The sequence below is a fragment of the Hippoglossus hippoglossus genome, chromosome 19 (genome assembly GCF_009819705.1).
Source record: "Hippoglossus hippoglossus isolate fHipHip1 chromosome 19, fHipHip1.pri, whole genome shotgun sequence".
NCBI lineage: Eukaryota > Metazoa > Chordata > Actinopteri > Pleuronectiformes > Pleuronectidae > Hippoglossus > Hippoglossus hippoglossus.
In genome coordinates, this window is record NC_047169.1 from 1,356,094 (window position 1) to 1,373,970 (window position 17,877).

Sequence of the window (17,877 nt, forward strand, 5' to 3'; positions counted from 1 at the left end):
AAACAAAGCACAACACAGTGAAACCTTTCCAAATGGCTCTTTCCCCATAGTGTTAGACATTCTTTATAAATTCAGTTGTTCCTATATTGATGATTCTTTCCACACGTTGTCATTAAAAACCATTAAAGATCTTTTTAAAGACAACAACCTATGAACATGAATAAAGAGTTTGTGCCACATGAAGAGTTTTACCTCAGAGTTCCTCCCTCCTGCAGAGCCTGTCGTTTCTTGGCTTCTATGCTCACCCACTCCTTAGGAGCACCCATCCATTCCTCTCTTCTGGCCAAGGCCTCAGCCAGTCGCCTCAACAGCACCCTCTGAAAGTGAGCTTTAAGTAAAGATGGAGGTTTAATCACCAGAGACAGATGCTGACGGACGGTGTGAGTGGTATATATAAATTCAAATGAATAGTAGATATTTACCTCCTATGTGCCCTTGAGCACTTCCCAGTAGAGACAGAAGGAGGTGCACCCGCTTCATACTTCGTGATTCCACACTATCAGGGTCCCTCAGCAAACCCACAGCTTTCTGAATACATGATTTCACTAAGGCCAGACTGTGGAGCTGGGCTCTGTCCGCCTGCACGCAAAGACAATCACATTTCAATCAAGCGACAATAGGAATGAAGATGTGTTTAATTAAAAGTGAATTCCAGTTACATTTACCTGGGAGTCTTCTGTATTCCTCCCAGTTTCTTCCTCTTCATGGTCTGATAACGATCAATAACACAGTTTATTTTGAATTAGAAATTGTTGGAATGACAATAAACTGCGTTGTTTCCGTGTTGTGATACAGAAAGTACTTTAATTTACAGGAGGAGGGACAGTTACTACCTGACAGTGCAGGTTTGAGCAGGTTGCTGATGAGAGTTCCACAGAAAACCATCAGGTTCAGGCTCATGTCCTGTGAATCCCTCAGGTCGTCAATATGCACCGACTGCCACACTCCTTAGAGACAAAAGGACAAAACATGGCTGTGATCTTATCAAACCTTATGGAGGATTCAGTCGGTAAATAATCGTATCACAGAAATGATCAGAATCCTCTTAGTACTCACCTCCTTGGAAACCGATGTACTGAGACTGACTTGTGATCCTCGAAACCTTTACAATAAAAATCACCAAACCAGTCTGATCTTCCAGTGACATCAAGTAATTCATGGTGCAGTATCTGTAGGTAGAGTGAATCATAAACATGTTTGAAATCTCTGGAATTTGAACATATATATATAATCAGATCTGCTCAGGATATCGACACTGAGCCCTACTTTGCTGATGCTATGAGCTCGTCACTGCAGTGGGATTCCTCCAGGTCCATCTGAATCAACAGGAGGTAAGGAGAGTGGCCGGCATCTTGCAGGAAGCCCCTGGTACGGACAGAGAAAGATAAATAACTGAAATAACTGAAATACAAAGCTGTGCTGCTGTTATGTGAGCGGTCGGTACCGTATCGTGTTGCAGAAGGAGACTTCGGTGTCAAACTGGTGGAGCGAGAGCAGGAGGATCTTCTCCATTTGCAGTCCGAGGGACCTGGCTACCACCTTGACATCTGATCTGGTTAATAAGCTGGAGAACGTAGTTACCTACACAAAGCAACAAAGTTGTTAGTGATGTCAACGGTTTGTAAAGATTGTAGAGAAAATGATGAAAACAAAACCGGAGCAGTGACCTGTGGCCTACCTCCAGAAACCTGGTGGATCGCTGGGTCCGGCTCAGGCAACCTTTCAGGAAGTCTCGGAGTGAGTGGTGATGTTGTTGCTGGAAGTACATCCTCTGGAGTTTCTCCCTCTCGTGCTTTGCTAAATCAGAATACTTGAGCCTCACCACAGCATCAGGGGTGGCGCAGTTCAACAAGAGGGATTTGGCTAAATCGAAGAGTTCCTCTTCATCATCAGCAGCAGACCCAACACTGTTTTCTGACTCCATCATTTCTTCCTCCTTAGACATCTCTTTGGTCTCATCTTGGCACATCTCAGTGGATTCATCATCATTCTGTTCCACGAACCCAGCTTCTTGCTCTTTCCCAGTAGCTTCAGTGTCCATTGCCTCAGTTGCATCATCGGCTGCCTCTATCAGTCCATTAGGACTTGACTCAATGGTTTCCTTTAGCTCGTCTTCTTCCAATGAGTCTCTGTTTTCATCCCGTCTTCCTGGACTGTCTCCTACTTTGTGTGCTCTCCGTTCAAGTGCCTGCAAGAGAGCGCTGGCACAGGCGTCGCCGTGGAAGCCAACAAAAATGTCAGACAGCATGAAATCCTCTGTGGCCTCACCTGAGAATGCCTTCACCCATTCCTTCAGTTTGTGAAGAGCCCTGTGTTGCCATGGTTCCAGATCAGTACTCCGATCCAGCCTGTGTTTTTCCAGTCTGTTGATGAGCGGCACAGGAAAGAACTCGTAGACCTTCTTCTGGTCCTCCACAACCACCAGTCTGAAGTTTGTGTGGACACGACATTTAACTCGGTGGGAACCAAGACCTAGATCGACGTATCGCTGTTTACTGAGGTAAACATAGTACTGATTCAGAGCATCGTACAGACTTTCATAGAGATTTTGCATGTTGAGCAGGATGACAGTGCGACCAGTCTCCATGCATATTTTCACTTGGTTCACATTACGGCAGATTTGGGCATATTCCTGGTCCTTTGGAAATCCTGAGCCAAAGATGATTTCAGGCTGTGTAGAGTTTCCTTTGGCAAATACTTGTTGCTGGAGGATGTGGAGAGCTGCGTTGTTGGTGGTCAGCAGAAGAAGGTAACGGCTCTCCAGGTCGGTGTCATGATCAAGATTCTTTCTCACCATTTGCAAGGTGCTCGGTCTGGGGATTTCTGTGGGGTTTTGGAGAACCTCTTGGAAAAATACCACAGGGTCAAAACCCTCTGGCTGCCCACTGAAGTTACACAAGATGGCCTCCACCAACTGTCCACCATCCGGCTCCTGTTGTGTGGATTTGACTGTGGCAAAGAGCATCTTGACGAGGCTGTAATAGTCCCTGAGACCAAAGAACTGATTCTTTGAGGTCTCTTTGCAGATGCTCAGGAATGCCTTCGCCAGAGGTTGGAAGAGGTGTTTGATTTTCAGAAGAATTTGATTGGAGGATGAACAGATTCCTTTGGCAGTTTCCACAAGTTCATCCTCACTTGGATCCCATCTGGACACAAATATTCCTCTGTTCATCTTTGCTGGGTCGAGAGCCCAGTTGGAGATGCCAACAAAGCCAACCTTCATGTGTGGATCTGGTTTGTCATTGTCAATGCATCCATCCTCCAAAAGAGGATGAAGGGTCTTCAGGGGCATCTGAGGGGAATCTTCTGCAAGTCCAATCTCATCCAGCACCACCACTGATACATACTCCTCCATGTTTTTGTCCTTCTGAAAGCGGGCACAGTTCCTGAATGTCCCGATGATGCCCTCTGGACTCGAGTGAGGACTGCATTGGAAGGAGACCATGTGAACTTGCTTGAGCTTCTTGAATAGGTCACTGTGGGAGTTCTGGCCCTGCATGGCATCAGCAACCACTGTCTTTGCGAGCGACTTAGAGCTGCCTGGCTTACCAACCAGAAAGAGTGGGATCCTGAGTTCAATGCAAACCACCATGAGAAACACATTCTCTTTGAGTGCAATGTTTTTGGCGATGGTCTCCCTTGTCTTTATGTTCTGCAGGAAGAAGTTTTGAAAGGATGAAATCTCCTCCTGCAACATTGTTGAGGAGCAGAGAGGTTCTGGAAAGTACCGACATATGACATCAAGGTAATTCTCTTTGGCCACCAGAGACGGGTAATAGCAAACACCAACTGCAAGAATCAGGCACTTCAGGGTTTTCTCAATTTCACTGAGATGAGAGCGGTTGTTGGACAGGAGCTCACTATGCTGGTAAAACCAAACTAGCACTTTCATTGACCTCTCCACATCCCTGAGGCTCACAAAACTGCACTCGTTTTTCCTGCTTCTCATGTATTTCTGGGAGACGGCCAGCACATTTGAAATTACATCCTGGCAGGTTGCTGGCAAAGAATGGTCAGCAACTTTCTTCTGGACAATCTGTCTGATGTAGGAAAGTTCAGTTGAGTCACTCAGCTGACCAAAGTCCCACACCAAAGAAGCCATGCTTGGTGGCAGAGGATGAACCCTGTACACCAGCTGCCTCAGGGGGACTTTGCCAAGGCGGTCTTCTGTTTCATCCGCCTTCACCCTGTACCCTAACCCTGCCCGTTCCAAGCGCTCCACCATTTCAGGCGAGTGCTTCCTGTAGGGATTGCAAGCAGCTATTATCTTTAAGCCACTGCCTGCTCTCAGAGGGTTCCCTTTCACCGATTGGTCACACAGGATTTCCTTGATGGCAAAAATGGCCTCTGTGGTGTTCGCTTCATCGAAGAACAAAATGGTGTCCAGGTGGTGAATTTTGTGGTTCCGCTCAGCAAGTTTCTCTGCCTCCCTCACCTTTCTGTAGATCATCTCTGCTGTGGTGCCACCGTGTACCTTGACAAGTACCATGTTCTCCATTGGCCTTCCCTCTCTCTGCAGAGCACAGAGGAATCGAACTAATCTGGTTTTTCCACAGCCAGTCTCTCCCATGATGACAACTGGAATTCCACATCGGAATCTCATGTTTATGGCCAACATCTTCATCACATTGTCAGCAGTGAGCTCGTATGTTGGATCTGGATCAAATCTGGGGTCTGTCATTCCTTTCTTTGCACCAACAACACATGAGATCCTCTGGATTTTGTTTTGTCGGGGCAACCGATCAAAGTCCTCAGTGAGAGAGATCTGTTGCCGCTCTAAACCCTCAAAAAGTTTTTGTGACATCACATCTTGTATCAGGACCTTGTTGCTGTGAGGATCAACTGCACTGAGTGTGTTTTGCCACTTCTTCACATTAAAGCCCAGGAAAGACATCGAGAATCTGTCTGCATTAAAGAAAATGTATGGATGAGACTCATTTTCCCACCTTCTTGTCAGACGGACAAGAAGGTCGTCGCCGGAGCTGCTTTCAACGTGCAGCCTAGGGCTTTGATCAGATGTGTTCAGAGAAGGTGAGGCAAAATCTCTGGCCATTAGAATCATGAACTTCACAATGAAGCCCTTGAAACCAGGCAGCTGGTCAGCAAGGAAGTCTGGATCACAGAAAATGGATTTCTCACAGTCTTTTAGCTGCACGTTGAGGAACCAGGAGAAGCTCTTCAGCTCAGCCCAAGAAGGATCTTTCATTCCACAGTGGAGCAGGAAGTGATTGAGACAATCAAGCGGATTCCCCAGTCTGGATCCTTCCTGGTAGGTAACACGATCCATGTTCTGATGGTTGTTGTAAAGTTTTAAGTATTGATAAGGTCTTTGAATCCCCTCACTGAGAAACTCCTGCTCATCCATGAGTGGATCAAGTGTTTGCTTTGTTAAAACACTTTGTTTTGCCAGCAGCTGCGTCACCTCTCTTGGAGGCCGACAATGGATGGTTGGCAGAACGTCCAGAAGTCCAAGGCTCATCTGTATGAACAAAATCAACACACATAATATTCAGATAAATCACATTTGGATTCAGGGTTGGTTTTTAAAAAATAGCTTGAAATTTATCAAGAGGCATAACACCATAAATTCACATTATAAAAGTTCTACTTATATTCTGGATGGAGTTTTGAAATAAAATAATATTCAGTTATTGAAAGCTGTGTTTTCACAAAGTTAAAAAGTTTAAAATGTCTAGTTTAATGTCTAAAGACACATAAGAACAAAATGACATTAAAAAACACTATTCCTGACACGCATACTGAAAAGGAGATAGGATCTGGAAACGACATTGCTACCTCTTTAGTCTGGCTTTGCGTTGACGTCTTCAGGACCTCAACCATGATCAGGTGAGTTACATTCCTTCTCCACAGCATCCCATGAGTTCCACTCAAACAGCCCAGAACCAGCAGATGGAAAAGCAGCTCCTCCAGGCCTGAGCGAACCTGACAGGTATCGAACACAGACTCTTTAGCACAACCGCCAGAAGCAGCTATCGGCAGAGATAAAGGAGTGAATACTTACTCCAGCGGTGTCGATGTGCAGAAGGACGGGGTCCTGCTCTCTCAGCGAGGCCAGTTTCTCTGATAGACTCTTAATCAACAGGTCGATATCGACACACGGCTCAATCAGTCGGATCCTGATGTGTTTGGTTTGAGAAGATTTCTGCTGGAACTTCTCAAACAAGCGATTCACATACAGGGATTTACCTAATGACAGACACACAGATGCATTCTGTCAAGAAATGAAATAACATTAACATCGACACGTTTGTAGAAAAATTAAACCGCCTCAGTAAACATGACATTTTTGCCATTGTGGATCGGATACAGGTTTAAGGTCTTTGCCCACCAAGTCACGTTTATTTATTTTTAAATGACCACGTTCACACAGCAACTCTCGAAACGTTTCTGTCACAGGTTCGATTTGCTCCATTATTCTCATCTGTCAAAGTCTCGAACTGAACCACTGACGTCCTGAAACAGACTTGGAAGCGACGGGAATGATTTCACAGCTTGATTAGAAGATGAAATTCTCCTTCTTCCTGATGGTTTCTCAGGATTCGATCAGCCCAAGTTCAAGAAACTGATAGAATCATAAAACACTTCGGACTATTTCAAGGTTTTTATTGGATGATGGATTAAAAATACCTTTACGAAAAATATGGACTTGGTGTGACAAGACCTTAAAGGTTGCAAATTCTATTCTCTAAGCGTTTTCATGATGGTTTACCAATTAGGGTTATCCTTACCAACTGCAGGGCGCAGAGATGACACCATCCAGACCGACAGCTGATCTGGAGAAACCTGTGCGACAGGGTTTTGTGGGAGTGCGTTTTGTGTGAAGTGGTGATGCAGATATTTCCTGGTATTATGTGACGTTGGACTCACAGCAGCCTGTACTTTGTCATTACTGAAGAAAGACGGCACGTATCTGTGTTGGTGCACAACAGGACTGACGATTACCAAACGATAATGTGGGCTGGCACTTCTCTCCAGGGCGTCAAAGAGCTCCCCCAACGCCACACTCACATCATATCCCAGCAGCCCTGGATTGGCAAGACAATATATCTTCTGACAGCTTTGTTTGGAGCCTTGGCCGAGCGCCCGGCGGAGGAAGATCTCCACCTCCTCCTCTGTGGTCTCCTCTCTGCAGACCAGAACCTCGTCAGCAGACGGCAGAGGCTGCTCTGGACTCTCCATGTAGAACGACAGGACAGTGGTAAGAACTTCTGCGCTGGGACAAAGCAAGAGATTGGGCTTTCCCTCCTGGAGAATCGGTGGTAGGTTCCTGATCACATGTTGCTGGTTCATCTCAGAGAGGCATGAGAGGAAGTGGGCCAGAGTGGAGATGTCCAAGTACTCACTGAGATACTGAGAGTTGTCTTTCTTGAATAGTCTCCAGAGGTTTTCCAGACTGTCCTTGTCGTGGTCATCATCACATTTCATCACACAGTCATCTTCATCCTCCGAGGAAAACTCCATCAAATTACGAGTCTCTTCTTCGTCCTCTTCAGTGTGTCCTTGTGAATCTGGTGTTAAGTCTGAAAGTTCTTGGTATTGATCTTCATCATCAGACCCAGATTCTTCTGATTCATCATATTCTGACATCAAACCTACTGCCCCTCTGTGAGCGCTTCTCACATCAGTTAGAGTGCACTGGGGCTTTATGGGGAAAAGTAAATTCCACAGTTGTTGAGGAACTGCCGCCCGCTGCTGACACACTTTGTGTATCCAGTAGCACAGGTACACCATCTGCTCTGACGTGTAGTGGTTCAGCAAGCTGAACTTTGAGCGCCTGCCGCAGATGAAGGAACGCCATTCTTTTTGACAGCTGTCCATAGAGTGAGCCAGTGTCTGTAGCTGCTCCGTCAGCTCCCCAGAGTACACTATCTCTTTACTGCTCAGGGACAAGAAGGTGACAGTGATGCACGGCTGCTGTTGTGGACAGCACTGGACCTCAGCACGCCATTCTCTGAAGAGCATGTTGCCAGATGTTTGCATCTGGAGAAGGATGGTGCAGAGTCTCTGAACGCCTTCAAAAACCTACAGGACATGTGGACAGAAGTGCAGGAGTTCATAAAGCACATGTTAACATGACCCTCAAAGGGTAAGGGGTATAGATGATGGATGGAAACGCCACTGACCTCTGTGAACCGGTTGACCTGTTCTCTGCCGTGCTCTCCTTTAGACGACATGAGCATCAGTTTGTTCTGCAGCTCCAGCAGCTCCTCCAGCTTGTAGCTCTTCTCCTCTCTGTCGCTGGTCACTTTGACCTGCACCATGTTTTGAAGACATCTCTGCAAACCAGTAGAAGGCGGAGAAAGTAAAGCTCTGTATCTCGGTCTCTTTGACTCATCTTTTAATGGTGGATTTCTCACTAACCCTCTCTGTGTTTCCATCAGACCAGCCGATGTGATAGACCCCATGTGCATTAACAGAAGAAGCCAGGGAGAGAGAGGACTGCTCCACAGAGCCGTGGGTCTCCTTCAAGTCTTGTAACCAGCTCAGCAATCGAGTAGATTCTCTCTGAAAAACCAACACTGTCACGACGCCACAGCAAAAGGAATTTATGTGCAACCACCTATAATGGAGAAATAAATACCAATTTGTCCGGTAGCTTCTCATCTCTACTCTGGGTGTCCCACACCAGCTGAGCACGCTTCATGAACTCGTCAAAACCGGCCTGAGGGGAGAGGTAGAAGAGCAGAGGTGCGTAGCCCATCACTGCATCGTGGAAACAGGCCACCTGGTCGATCTCGGTGTCGTTCTCTCCAGCAGATATGGAGGCCAACTCCACGTAAACCTTCACATCGCTCATATCTATCGAGAGGACAGAAATATAAACATCTCCTGCAAGATCCCAGGACAGTTTGTGTTTCTGTATCAATGTGGAGACTTTTCTTTTACTTTTGAGGTTTGTTTGGACCCAGGTGACCAGCGTCTGGCTCGCTAGAAACTCCTCCAGACAGAGAGTGTTCTGCTTGGTGACTGTGGCGAGCTGCTGTTTGGCACGAAACAGGTCGTCAGTAAGAGATGCCAGAGGCCTCTGCTTAAAGGCGTCTTCTTCCTGTTAAATAATCGAACATAAAGCTTCAGAGACAGAGTCAAAATCGTAAATACTTGAAATCCAATTTAGCACAAGATAATAAGACAGTTACCAGCTGGCTGAGGGTGTGAATTTGTGCAAAGTTTCCAGAAAGCTTCATTTTTTCAGCAATTTTCAGCATCGCACTGGCTGTGACCGCTGCCTCGTGGAGCTGGGAATACTCCCGGATCTGAGCGAGCCTCATCTCCACCCAGTTCTCTGCAGGTTGGAACTGTCTGAGTTCACAAAACATCTCTGACATCAGACTCAGCTCCTTCTTCATTAGCCTCCCGTCTCCCTGGTCGCCAGACTCCACCAAAACCTGATCAAGCTGCTTGAGCGTGACGTTAGCACGCGCTATGCTGACGCCAAGCTGCAGGAACTTGGTCAGCAGCGGATTCCAGATGTGTACACAGACCTGTGTTAGGAAAACTACAACAGGAGCTGAGGAGGGTCGCCTCGCCGAACCTAAGGACGCAGCCCCCTTCACCCAGGAGGAGAGGATCAGGTTGCTCTGATGCAGTTTGTGCATCTCGTGGCTCATTTTCAACACATTCAGACTGATGTGGTACCAGAGGACCTGGGGAGGACCCGTCTTCTTCACAGTCCCTTCAGCATCAAGAGACTGAACCAGCACCAGTTTGTTCAGGCTGATATTCTGAAAATCTGCGCCGTGCTGCTCCTCAAGAGTCGACATCTCAGGAACTGGTGGAATAAGAAACTCGTTACTCAGCAAAACCAAAACCAAACCAAAAGACACTTTGGAAAAATATCTAATCTAGAGTAATTCTAATTAAACTCACCTGTGATGCTTTCTTTAACCTTTGCTATCATCTTTATCAGTGTGTCCATCTGCTGTTTCCGCTGCATGAAAGAGTTACAATCCTTCTCTCTCTGAGCCAAGACAGCACCTGCATCGACAGGAACGCTTCCAGCTGTGTTATTTTTCTTGTCTGTGGGAAGATATTCATGTTAGATATTAAATATAGTTAACATAGTAATCCAGGAAGGCTGTTTGAAGCTGATGAAGGTTCATACACTGCAGGTAGAGTTTCTTAAACTGCTCTTTATTTTTCAGGCAGGTCTGCAGGTGTCCCAGCGCCACGTGTCCTTGAAGCACAGACTCCACCAGAGATCGAACTGCAACCACACAGCTGTGGACGACCTGCCCTGCGGAGTCATCCACCCGGATCTGCTTCCAATCCCCTGGGCCAAGACAACAACACTGGTCTTTACACAAGCTTGAGAAGATAGGAAACAAGTTAGAACAATGAAATATGGACTGAAGTACCGTTTAAAAGCAGGTGGCTCATGGCCGACTGTGAATCCAGCAGCTGGAGCACAGGGTTGTCTCTGAATCGAGCTGCGGACTCGACCACGACAGCAGACAGGATGACAATCGGAATGTCCTTCACCTTGGAGCTGAGACTGCGCATCAGGTCTCCGGCCTGGCCTCGCTAAAAACAAAAATGTGGTCTTAATTAGTCAAAGCAAGGGTTTTGAATGACATTGAAAATCTGAACGTTAAATGAATAAGCTCTCAAATTAAAATGTTCTTGGAAGAAGAGAGGAAGAGAAACCCTCTGAGGAGGAGGTCCAATCTGAACGGTACCTGGCAGATTGTCTTGATCGCAGACTGACACAGCTCATCGAAACACGTCTGTACATCAGTGTGGCTGCTCCTCACAGCTGACGCCGTTGGCTCAACGCAGCACAGCAGAACTTTAGCATCATCACTTGCCTGTTAAGATACTCAGCTCAGATGTGTTGTACAATAAACCAATGATGTTTAACTCTGACCTCAGATAATGACATCGACTTTACACTGAACAACACAGACCCACTGACCATGGAAATCCTTTTCCTCAGCTCTTTTCTCAGGCTCTGAGTCCATCGGGAGGAAACCTCTTCAATAGAGCACTCCACTTTGAAGAGTGTGTCCCACAGCTGGTGATACAACACAGTCACTGTTATATTCAGTCAGTTTATGTTAAAACTGCTTCACCTGCATGGTTACATTGGTTCATTGTAAACTGAATCCATCATCGTTTTCTTGCAGCAAGAAACAAAACGTAATTAAATCCAGGTGAAGAGAGTTTAAACTCATATATTTCTTTAGTAAACTCTGGTAAAAATAGGTTGAATGATGACGAGCCTCCATAAACTACTGACAGTAATTCTGATTCACCGTGTACCTCAATTTCCTTCGGGTAGCTGAGAGCTTTAGTCGGCGCCACTAGGCCTTTTTGCAGCAGCTCCTCTCGCCACTCATTGATTTGCTGCTGCGCGGCACATAGCTTCTCCGAGAGCTGCAGCTTTTCGGTCGCCAACGTCTCATCTTCGGACTGAGAGACACAAAACGTTGAGTTACACTGAAGTATTGAAGAAGTGACGGATTATAAAAAAGAGATCGTTACCTTATTTCTCTGTGCAGTGTCCAAAACCTCGGCCAGTTTCAGGACGAGCTGGTAGGACAGGACCGCCGCCCGGTACAACGGGACCAGTTGCACAATCATGCACGTGCTCTTCGCCACACTGATGCTGCTCATGAAGGCCGCGTCGACGTTTCCAGATTCAATCAATCTACAGACGAAGAGAAAAAGCTGCAGGGAACGAAGCCAGGGTGCATCGGTCTGAAAGAACGTTTCACCTGTTCTTACCTGTCCTTCTCTTTGTCGACCATTAGCAGAATATGATTCAAAGTTTTTGGAGTGTTCTGCACGTAGAAAAGACAAAGATCATCACAAAGGGTCATTTCAAAGAGAAGACAATGTTATTTTAAATGTTATTCATAGGTTTTTTCACCTTCACAGTCTCCTGTAGTCTGTTGTTATCCCTCGTCTCTTCACATTTTCGGAGTCTGTACAGCAGACTCTGGATCAGGTGCTCTGCATGTATCCCTGTCAGGTCCGAGAATTCAGGAAGATCCCCCAATGCGAACAGTGACAGCCAGCCAATCAGGAGCAGAGGCGTCTCTTTGGCCAATGATAAGCACGACTGTGTCAAAGCCATCATCCTCCTGAGGGAAACAAATCCTATGAAGACTCACTTCATTCACTCATGAAGAAGGAAAGCTGAGGTGAAGATAGAGTTACCTTCTCTTGTCGGGGTAGGACTGGATTTTCTCTCTGAACTGCTTGAAACCGACGCCCTCCAGTCCCGACCAGTGCTCTTCCTCGACGGTTGGACCCACTTTGGATGCGGCAGCTCCCGACTGTCTGAGCCTGAAGAGCAGAGGAATGAGCAGGACGAGCTCCGACACCAGGAGCTGAGAGCAGTGGTTTATCAGACCCAACACGGTACTGAGGGGGAGAAACAGAGTGAAGACAAGGTCGTATCATCAGTGCCCCAGATCAACATGTTAACATTCCACAGCGTCAGGCCGGTTGCTCCCCGGAGAGGTCACCTGTCCATCACAGGGCCCCCTATTTTTGTTTGGTCCATGTCCCATTTGCTAACATGGAGGAGGCTGGGGTTTATTACCTAAAATGCAGTCAGCTTTGGCTTCAGTCCTGGGAGCTGTCATGGCGTACATCTTTAAATATAGTCTTCATTTTTAACCCAGAACACATTCTCCTCAGTTTGTGGTTGATGTGTTTAACAACTTTAAAAACATTTAGGAAAATAAAATTGACAGAAACTATTTTTAACAGCTGTGGTGAATAACCTGCTTAATGCAACTTACTGCAGTAGGTTTGGGAAAGATGCGAGCAGCCCGTCCAGGTTTGTCTTCTCCGGTTCTGAAGACACTAGGACACACAGCTCCTCCCAACATTTCACTCCGAGTTCGATACGACAGCTTCTGGTCACAGTGAAAACCGACAGGCCCAGAACCAGAGGACTGGTGCCGCCGCAGCTTCCTGGCAACTCCTTTCTTTTCAAGATCTGAACCAACATCTCTGAAATCATCTCTGAGGTCTGGAAACAAAGAAAGAGTTTTGTTATAGGTGGAACAATGGAGGTCAAACTTAGCGAATGTCTTAACTCTTCTTGCTGCACCCACCTGGATCATGGTGGGTTGTGAACTGTCGCTGAATTTCACTCTCAAATGTGCAGGACCGAGACTCGTCGTAAAATGCTTCAAGTGGTCACACAGGCTGTTGGTGCTCAGTCTGTCTGATGGAGACCAGTTCTGGAAGATTCTGTTCAGCAGCAGCTTGGCGGAGGCCAGCCAGGCGTCTGAAACCTCCTCACTTTTCGATCTCCTGAAGATGTTCCAAAAGCCTTGCCCCTCACCAAGACTAATTAGGCCTTCGTAAAGGTGCAGCTCTGGATGAAACGCAGACCGGTACACATCAGGTCATATGAGACTGAAACCAGCAGTGAAATGCTGAAGATACATGCTTCTTGTCTTACCTTTAATGTTGGAGTCTCGAGGAATAAAAACTTCTCTTATGGGGTCTTCCTTTATCTTTTTTTGTCTTTGCAGGACACCATATGCATAGTCCAGGAAGATTCCTCTCTGCAGACCGCTCTCCTCAACCGAAACAATCGCTTCGACCAGATAGCCTCCCTGTCCTACTCCACTAAACATAACAAGTTGAACATGTTAATCAGGACAGTGGGATGGAATTTGTGGGTTTGTCTGTGAAAACAGGTTAAAATATTAAAGGAGACACATTCTGATCATCTTCAGGTTTTATCAGTGTTTTCATGCTGTAATGTTCAGAAAACATTTCCCTCAGACTGTCCATCGCTGCAGCTCCTCTTCTCAGCCTCTGGCTCAAACACTTGGTTCTAGCTCCTGTCTCTTTAAGACCCCTCCCCCCTCCTGATAGAGCCCAGTCTGCTCTGATTGGTCGGCTGGTCATTTAACAACAAGAGGAACATTATCAAAACTTTATCTACCTACGACTCTGCACTGGCCTCTAGTGGATGAATAGTGGACCCTGTCCGGAGGTTGATTACCCCGACAGGAAGCTAATCTTTAAGTTTGGTTAGCATGGCACGTGATGAGGCGGGGAAAGTAGATACTGGGTTACTGGGATATTAATGGGACATTGTGTAAAAAGGGATTAAAGGACCAAGATGTTTCACCGCTACAATACAAACGTGCCAACATCAGGACGAAAGGAAATACGTGACGTTTAAATAAACCTGTACCTGGTTTACGATGGGGGAGTATCAGTTGGTGCAGATTGCAGAAGTTTTATATTTGTAAAAAGAACAACATATAGTAAACATCACGAATACTTACACAAAGTGCGTCACTGTGAGAGGTAAATATCCTGAAGAGTGAAACAGAACCAGCTTGTCTAGCTCTTGGTTGAATCTAAACTTTTTGTCCAGCACAGCATAGACATGAAAGGTGAACATGGAGACTCCAGGTGGCGCTCTCACTGGGCTGGAATCACTGCGCAGAGAGAGAAATACACATTTACAATCAGGTTCAACCACTTGAGTCACAAACATCAGTGTCACACTCACCGTGAGCTCTGGGACCTTCTGGAGGTTTTATCTGTGGTTTTGTCAGCAGCCGATTTGGATGGTTTCTCCCTCTTCCCGTCTCCAGACACAGCTCCGGCGTACGATGTCGGTCTTGTTGGAGGTTGTGAGTGTGTTTCTTGGCTGGAGACTCCTGCAGAAGGACTCTCCTCCTTCGCAGGGTTTTGTTCCTTTGCTGAATCGGACGCTGCTGAGGCTTTGTTGTCTGGATTGTCACGTTTCGTTAACGAATCTCGACGAGTCTGAGCAGCGTCGTTGTCCGGCACCGTCGGTTCAGGTGAGTTTTTGTCTCGTCTTGTCTCAGCACCGTCAGACCCAGGTCGAGTCTTTGCATTGATTGTGTCGTCTTGTTCGGGAGCAGCTGAGTCTGTCTGTGTTTCCTTGTCCATCTGAACAACAACCGGAGTCTGCGTGACCTTGTCTGAGCCTTTTGGTGTCATTGTTTGAGTCTCAACTGGCACCGTCCTCACTTCTTTGCTCCTCGGTTGATTCTCTGGTTTCTGCTCGTCCTCTTCAGCTGGAGGATCCACGTGAAGCGTTTCTACAGGAACATCCTCTGGAGTCTGGCTGCTTGTCGTCGTCACAGCCTCCATCTTGTCTTCTTCTTCTGCATTTTCACTCCTGGCAGCTGCTCCTGCGTTTGAGTTGTGCTTTCTCTTTCTTGGATTTCTCTTTTTCTTCTTCTCTTTGTCCTGAACTCTCCGGCTCGGTCCTTGTTCCTGGAACACACAGTAACGTACAGTAAACTCCAACTGACGACCACAAGACTGGTTTTAATTTCCTTCAGGGTTTTTAAACACATTAGAAAGTTGTTGTTTGAAACTCTTGTACCTTATTTCTTCCCTGGGATCTTTTGGTTGCATCACCCTCCCTCTCCTTGGCTTCCCGCTGGGATCCAGGGGCCCTTCCTGCTGCCTCCTCCATCTGTAGACTCTTTCTTTAGGGGCGTCTCTGCTCCATGTTTCCTGTGTCTGGATGTAAAAGTCAGTCACATCCACCATGTCTGCAAATCTCTGTGACACTGTTCAGACAAGTTCCTCTTCCTGAGGGACTTTGACAAGTCGTAAATAACCATAAAAACCACTATGGCTGTAGATACCTGTTTTATTATCATCAATTACTCGTATGATTTTGATTAATTTAGACAATTTTATCATTTTAGACACCGACATAGATTTTAGGGAGTTAAAAATTCAGATTTCAATATAACTAACTTGTCACTATAAAGCTAAAACGTTCTCCCTCTTTGTTTGAGTTTAATCTCCTGATGTATTTTATCTTTTTTTCTAAATCACGCCAAGCATCTTTTGGCTGTGGACTGAAAATAAAGATGGACGACGCGTCTCTACTCCCCCCACCTTGCATGAATGAAGCCCAAATATCTGGGATATGAACGATGCCATCTTCCACTGATGAGGTCATTTGGAACCAGAGTTTGCTCTGAAGTGATCAGGGAGTGAAGCCACAGTATTGATCCACCTCTTAACACGGGCTTGACCAATCAGGAGTGAGTCTCAGCTGTCAATCATGACGTCTCAGCTGTCAATCATGACGTCTCAGCCCATCTTTATACGATCAAATCACCAATTCAAACCAAACTTATCAGGAACATGAACACTTGAACAAACATTGACAAACATTTATCTCACATCTACTTTTCTATTTTGGTCCCATCTGCTAACGTGGAGAACGCAGGGTTTATGACGTGTACTGCAGCCAGCCACCAGTATTTGCTTCTATGAACATCTGAGCTGATTTCAGACGATGAGACAAAGTTGATTTACTGAGTTTTGATCTGATAATGACGCAGCTCAGTTTGAACCAGGATCAGAACTTCACATACAGAGTTTCACTGTGTACTCTGCACAGTGTAGTAGTACATTTACAGTATAAACAGATATTCACTCACCTTCTGGTTCTCAGCTGCAGATGAAATGATCAGGAAACGTTTATAAGACCTGAGCCGTGAAACTGTAAGAGGACGTCAACAAATTAATCCACTAAAGTGAAACTTTCCAAATAAATCAGTTTTCTCTAGAATTTTACCGGTTAAATTACAACATTTGATTTTAAGTAAAAATTAACCGGTTCAGGTCTTTAAATCTTCAGTTAAATTCACTAAGTAAGAGATTTCTTCACTTTGATTTAGTGGGTAATTTATTGACGGTCCCTGAACTGAGTTTCAGTTTCATTTCTCCCAGAAACTCAACAAACATGAAACTTACGCAAGGGGCGTAACTGAAATCTCGCAACGTACGTAAACTCAGGACGTTTGTGTTGAAAGTCATAAAACTGAGTTACAGTTAATATATTTTTATTTTAAATGAATGTAGACTGTTGCTTCTTTAGTTTAAACTTTGTTGTACTTTACAGATGTGATGTCTAAATATATTATATTATATATTATCATGTTTCTCTCAGATACAGAAACTTTTACCTGAATGTCTGTTTGTTCAATGAATTCAAATAACAAATAAAAATCTTATCAGGCAAATTTCAACTTTCTGTGGCTCAAAGCATCTTTATGACTTTTCTGTATTCAGACTTTTTGTATGAACACATACAGTTCTTTATTAAAAATCGATTGTGTTGTGTGGAAGATTCACTTCTACCTCATCACTGTGGTGAATGAAAACTCAGAGCTGCCCATTGTTTTCATGACTCAGCAGTTCTGTGCTTTTTAGTTTTGTATTTAACACATTAAGTGTATTTTCTTGATATGAAATCATTCCTACAGTTCTGACGTGTGATACATTTACTCAAGTGCAAATATGAGGAACTTATACATTTAGGCCTATTTGATTATTTTATTTCAAAACTACACATATTGTACTTTTCACGTTTGTGTGAGCGCTGACGTTACTGATGATGGTTTTTAAGTCAAAGTAAAAACTTTCAGTCTTAATGAAAACACAAAAACATGTGATGAGCTTGTGAAACATGCATCTAAAGAGATTTAACTATACGTTTGTTAAACCAGCTACAGTAAAAAGTGATCTACAAACAAATGCATCAGTTACAATAATCTTTAATAATAATAAAGATAGTGTTAAATCCAGATAAGATATGTACATGACCTCCTCACACTGAAACCATGGAGGTGGTGATAAAACAGAAAAATAAAATCTCTATATAAAACATTGCAGCAAACAGGATTCTGATGCTTCATCATCGGTTTCCTCCTCAGTCCTGAGAAGCTGCAGGTTTCTGGATTCTCCGAACCACCACCCTGGTCCTCCTCCCCAGAGGTCGACTCCCAGCAGCCACCACGTCTCCCAGCAGGGCCCCCGGGGGTCTGGGTTCAGCTCGGGGCGCTGCAGGGTTCCTTCCCGACCGCACGCCGTCCA

General features: G+C 45.4%; 1 protein-coding gene across 1 annotated transcript in view; it reads right to left on the reverse strand.

Moving 5' to 3' along the window:
• LOC117752998 (E3 ubiquitin-protein ligase rnf213-beta-like) overlaps positions 1–16,466 on the reverse strand; it is a 30,115-nt gene extending 13,649 nt beyond the window's left edge. The window contains exons 1-33 of the mRNA XM_034570771.1: positions 16,440–16,466; positions 15,362–15,501; positions 14,513–15,249; positions 14,283–14,438; positions 13,442–13,611; positions 13,089–13,354; positions 12,771–13,003; positions 12,181–12,387; positions 11,891–12,104; positions 11,746–11,801; positions 11,503–11,668; positions 11,281–11,430; positions 10,934–11,032; positions 10,698–10,826; positions 10,377–10,542; positions 10,124–10,291; positions 9,889–10,038; positions 9,159–9,790; positions 8,908–9,067; positions 8,603–8,820; positions 8,383–8,526; positions 8,145–8,297; positions 6,750–8,043; positions 6,023–6,207; positions 5,797–5,943; positions 1,679–5,479; positions 1,445–1,581; positions 1,267–1,365; positions 1,057–1,169; positions 834–947; positions 666–709; positions 423–579; positions 193–328 (exon numbers count right to left, since the gene is read on the reverse strand). Of these exons, the coding sequence (XP_034426662.1) occupies positions 193–328; positions 423–579; positions 666–709; positions 834–947; positions 1,057–1,169; positions 1,267–1,365; positions 1,445–1,581; positions 1,679–5,479; positions 5,797–5,943; positions 6,023–6,207; positions 6,750–8,043; positions 8,145–8,297; positions 8,383–8,526; positions 8,603–8,820; positions 8,908–9,067; positions 9,159–9,790; positions 9,889–10,038; positions 10,124–10,291; positions 10,377–10,542; positions 10,698–10,826; positions 10,934–11,032; positions 11,281–11,430; positions 11,503–11,668; positions 11,746–11,801; positions 11,891–12,104; positions 12,181–12,387; positions 12,771–13,003; positions 13,089–13,354; positions 13,442–13,611; positions 14,283–14,438; positions 14,513–15,249; positions 15,362–15,454 (10,694 nt within the window). The 5' untranslated portion in view covers positions 15,455–15,501; positions 16,440–16,466. The remainder of the gene's footprint in view (positions 1–192; positions 329–422; positions 580–665; positions 710–833; positions 948–1,056; positions 1,170–1,266; positions 1,366–1,444; positions 1,582–1,678; positions 5,480–5,796; positions 5,944–6,022; positions 6,208–6,749; positions 8,044–8,144; positions 8,298–8,382; positions 8,527–8,602; positions 8,821–8,907; positions 9,068–9,158; positions 9,791–9,888; positions 10,039–10,123; positions 10,292–10,376; positions 10,543–10,697; positions 10,827–10,933; positions 11,033–11,280; positions 11,431–11,502; positions 11,669–11,745; positions 11,802–11,890; positions 12,105–12,180; positions 12,388–12,770; positions 13,004–13,088; positions 13,355–13,441; positions 13,612–14,282; positions 14,439–14,512; positions 15,250–15,361; positions 15,502–16,439) is intronic.
• Positions 16,467–17,877: the final 1,411 nt, after the last annotated feature.